Source organism: Austrofundulus limnaeus, unplaced genomic scaffold, assembly GCF_001266775.1.
Source record: "Austrofundulus limnaeus strain Quisiro unplaced genomic scaffold, Austrofundulus_limnaeus-1.0 Scaffold1515, whole genome shotgun sequence".
Taxonomy (NCBI): Eukaryota; Metazoa; Chordata; class Actinopteri; order Cyprinodontiformes; family Rivulidae; genus Austrofundulus; species Austrofundulus limnaeus.
The window spans coordinates 24,405-28,703 of NW_013953917.1; the positions used below are offsets into that span (position 1 = coordinate 24,405).

At 47.0% G+C, this 4,299-nt stretch overlaps 1 protein-coding gene across 2 annotated transcripts; it reads right to left on the reverse strand.

The window, feature by feature from the left end:
* Positions 1-150: 150 nt before the first annotated feature.
* spns1 (SPNS lysolipid transporter 1, lysophospholipid) lies at positions 151-4,029 on the reverse strand (the record flags this gene model as incomplete). 2 transcript variants are annotated; one of them, XM_014032692.1, is given in 9 exon segments in its annotated part: positions 151-340; positions 409-564; positions 1,245-1,381; positions 1,480-1,546; positions 1,643-1,794; positions 2,103-2,239; positions 2,422-2,487; positions 2,581-2,790; positions 3,804-4,029. In XM_014032692.1, coding segments are annotated over 8 exon segments (1,110 nt in total), but the record flags the coding sequence as incomplete, so codon positions are not given.
* Between the last annotated feature and the right edge of the window lie 270 nt (positions 4,030-4,299).

The following is a 4,299-nucleotide window of genomic DNA, read 5'->3' on the forward strand; positions in this document are numbered from 1 at the left end:
TGGACTGGAGAGGACAGGACTGGACAGGACTGGAGAGGACCGGACTGGACTGGAGTGGACAAGACTGGACAGGACGGGACAGGTCTCAGACGTTCTGTAAAATGATCAGCTTTCACGGTCTGAAAATCAAACTTTCAGAATAAAACTCACGTATGTGGCGATGGTGCTGGTCTCAGCGAAGACGATGGCGAGGTAGAGGAACGGCGCCGACAGCAGCAGGCCGGTGGCGCAGACCAACGGGTCGGCTCGAGGGTTCCTCTTCCTGAGCAGCCGACTCACCTGCACGCCGCTGGCCACGCCCAGCAGGCCCGTCACCACCGTGATGATCCCAAAGATCAGGCTGCGGGGACACACGGGTTAGTCCGACCTGAGGACGGGGCCGAGGACGGCTCCAGGAGGCGGGCTCACCTGTCGGAGGTGGAGCAGTGAGCCTCGTCCACGCACGGAGCCTTCTTCCCCGTGAAGACGGCGGCTCTGAAGAGGAAGGTCGGCGCCCAGAGAGCCAACGAGCCCGTCACAAACGCCACGGCCGTGAAGCCCAGGGTGGACAGCACGAAGCTGCAGCTGCAGGGGGACACACAGCAGCTGCTGCTAGCATGCTAACCTGCTAATACGCTAACCTGCTAACATGTTAACATGCTAACACACTAACCCGCTAACATGCTAATACACTAACACACTAACCTGCTAAGATGCTAATACACTAACACACTAACCTGCTAACATGCTAATACACTAACACGCTAACATGTTAACATGCTGAACTGTTAACATGTTAACCTACTAACACGTTAACCTGCTAACATGTTAACATGCTAACATGCTAATACACTAACATGCTAACATGTGAACATGCTGAACTGTTAACATGTTAACCTGCTAACCTACTAACACTAACCTGCTAACACACTAACATGCTAACCTGCTGATACACTAACATGCTAACATGCTAATACACTAACATGCTAACATGCTAATACACTAACATGCTAACATGTGAACATGCTAACCTGTTAACATGTTAACATGCTAACACACTAACCTGCTAACATAACATGTTAACATGCTAACACACTACCCTGCTAACCCACTAACATGCTAAATGCTAATACACTAACCTGTTAACATGTTAACCTGCTAATCTGCTAACACGTGAACATGTTAACCTGCTGACATGTTAACATGCTAACACACTAACCTGCTAACCTGCTAACATGCTAACCTGCCTCAGGTGAGGAACCTACTTCCTGCTGAGCTCCCGCAGGTCCGTCAGCCAGCTGGTCTGGTGCAGCTCTGACCGGGCCTCCACCGCTCCTCGCTTTGGCTCCTGGACCACAACCAGCAGCAGCAGGACCGCAACCAGACCCAGTCCAGGAGTCACCTGACGACCACCACCACACGTCAGGTTCAGGTCCAGAACCAGAGAACCCAGAACCAGAATCAGAGAACCCAGAACCAGAATCAGAGAACCCAACTCACCCGTAAGGCTGAGTGCCAGTCATGTGCCACAGAGCTGACCTGAGAGCCGACGATGTACCCGAGGCCGCTGGCAGGAAGAGAGGTCAGAGTTTACACTTCCTGTTTGACAGGAAGTCAGGTGTGTGTGTGTGTGTGTGTGTGTGTGTGTGTGTGTGTAACACACCTGCCAACAGGAATGGCAAAATAAAAGACAGACAGCATGTTGGTCCTCCTCTCTTTAACGTAGAGGTCAGCGATGATGGTCGGAGCGATGGTGGAGTAGCTGGCCTCCCCGACCCCGACCAGACCTCGGGTCAACAGCAGGGCCCAGAAGTGCTGCGAGCAGAACCAGACCCACAATCAGCAGAACYGACAGCCTGCAGGAAGTCTCACATCCACAAGATTCACTCTCTTCACTGACTTCGGTTCTTTTTGATATTTTCTCTATTTTTCACAGTTTTTATGAGAAAAGATGCAACAAAATTAAACATTTATGACTTCAGTTATTTAAGAAGGTTTAAAAACATCAGAGACAATTATTATTATTATTATTATTATTATTATTATTATTAATTATTTAGAATGTGACACAAACAACGTCCAGCTGCAGATCCAGCTGCAGATCCAGCTGCAGATCCACTCACGTCTTTAGGAGTGTAGGAGCTGGCGAGCGTCACGGAGGACCAGAACAAGATGCCGAAACACATGATGTACTTCCTGACGTACCTGTCGCCCAGGTAACCAAAGACTGGAGCCAGGACCATGTAGCTGCAGATAAACACTGACACAGAACATCACTGCCGTGGGTTTATAACCTGGATAAATGTCATTTTCTCTGTAAAGGACCGAGTTTTATTCTGATGGTTTTATTGTTTGTTGTCTAAAACAAGCTGAGATCAAATCTCTGGGTCAGAACCTGTTCCCAGCTGAACCAGAACCGACCCACTGAACCTGCAGGCTCACCTGTTTGTAACAAACCGGACCTTGCATCATCGATCCCAAAGTACTGCTCGATGTCAGGCAGGACACCTGCAGCAGAAACAGAACCGGACTTTATCACCTGAAACAACTCTTCCAGGTAAACTGAACCAGAGCCGGAGCAGAACCTGCTGGGTCCGGTACCTGCCACGGTGAAGCGGTCCATGTAGTTGAGCAGGTTGATGTAGCAGAGGATGAAGACGGTCAGCACCGCTCGGACCGGGGACACCCCGCTGGCAGAACCGTCGTCCTGCTGCCGCCGAGCCGCCGCCCCGTCCTGATCCTCCGGACCCTCGGCCTCGCTGTCGGAGGAGAGGAACGGCGCCGAGTCCGACGTGCGCTCCCCCATGTCTGCTGCTGAGGAGGAGGAGGAGGAGGAGGTCAGACCTTGTGATGTTTCACTGGGTTCATGTTTTCATTTCAAACATGAAGCTGAATATTAAATCCACACATCAGCTGTGTGTCCTGCACAGACACGTCCCCTCACACCAACCAGCTCTAACTGCTTCCTAAAAATCAAGTTCAGGTCTGCAGAACAGGAACTGGAGCGGTGCCGCAGTCTGAACAGAAGAGGAAGAAACCGGAGTGAAACCAGGATCGCGTGACAGTGACACGGGTCTGGACGCCTCGAGACAACAGATAAATAACAACAAACAGGTGCTGAACAGAAACAATAGAAACTATTTCAGACTGAATTATTACAATAATATAACATTTATTGTTTTATCAGCAGAACTGACAAAATCTGAAGTTTCTAAATCAGTTTATATTAATAGGATTTTATTAAAAAATCCTGCGGATTTCAGCTTCTTAAGTGCAACAAATGAACTTCAATGTAAAACGTTGACAGCTGAACAGTCGTTATTGATCAGATTTAAAAATACATTTACAAATAAAAATGTCTATTTTATTAAAATTCTACTACATCATTTATAGCACTGTTAATTATTATTTAATAAGAGGCTCTGTCAGAAGGATCAGACGTGTTTCTGTTAAAATGTCGTTTTTTCACTGGAGATTCGGTTCGTGTGTTTTAAATCTCATCTCAGCTGATTTCTGACCTTCGTTCCGTTCTTAAACCATCACCGATCAAACATATCGACAGGTGATCGGATCCTGAGCTGCACGCGGGGCGGCAGCTGAGCCTCGCACCGTGGCTCAGCGCGAGGAAACCATTAAAACCAACCCGGCGCTCCGCAGCGCACCAGACTCCGTTCAAAAATCTAACGATTTTATCAACTTTAACAAGCATGCTGCGTTTTAACGGCCGAATCACGAGTTAAACTTTAAAAATGTTTCTTTCAGTGAATTCGGAAAAGATTATTAACTTAAAAAGCACAGTTGTAGCAGTGGCTGTTGTTGTTTACCGGTTTGAGGATGAATCAGGACTCGGCTCTCTTCCTCCTCTGGCTGCCGGTTCGAAACCTTCAGACACTTTTAAAACTTATTTAAAGCTCATGTTGTCGCTTTAAAGATAAACTGATACACAGACTCTGATCAGGAGGAATTTCAGGTGAAACCTGAATGTTTACAGCTGAACTCTTCACAAACAAAGCTTCTTCTCCGCCGCCATGTTGGATTCTGACCCCACTTCCGGCCGAGGCGGCTCACATGACTCAGATCACCTGTCACGTGATGTTGGACGGCTGTTTCCGCCATTTTGAAAAAAGAAATCAGTTTTTAAGAAGTTTGACTCAGCATCTGAACATTATGACTTAGTTCCTCATAAATAAGATTTAACTTCTCATAATGATGAAATAATATTAAATAATGACGTAGATGTCATAGTTATGGTTTAGAATTTCATAATTCTGACTTAATAGAATTGTATCCCATATTTATAAGTCATAAATATGAAATTAT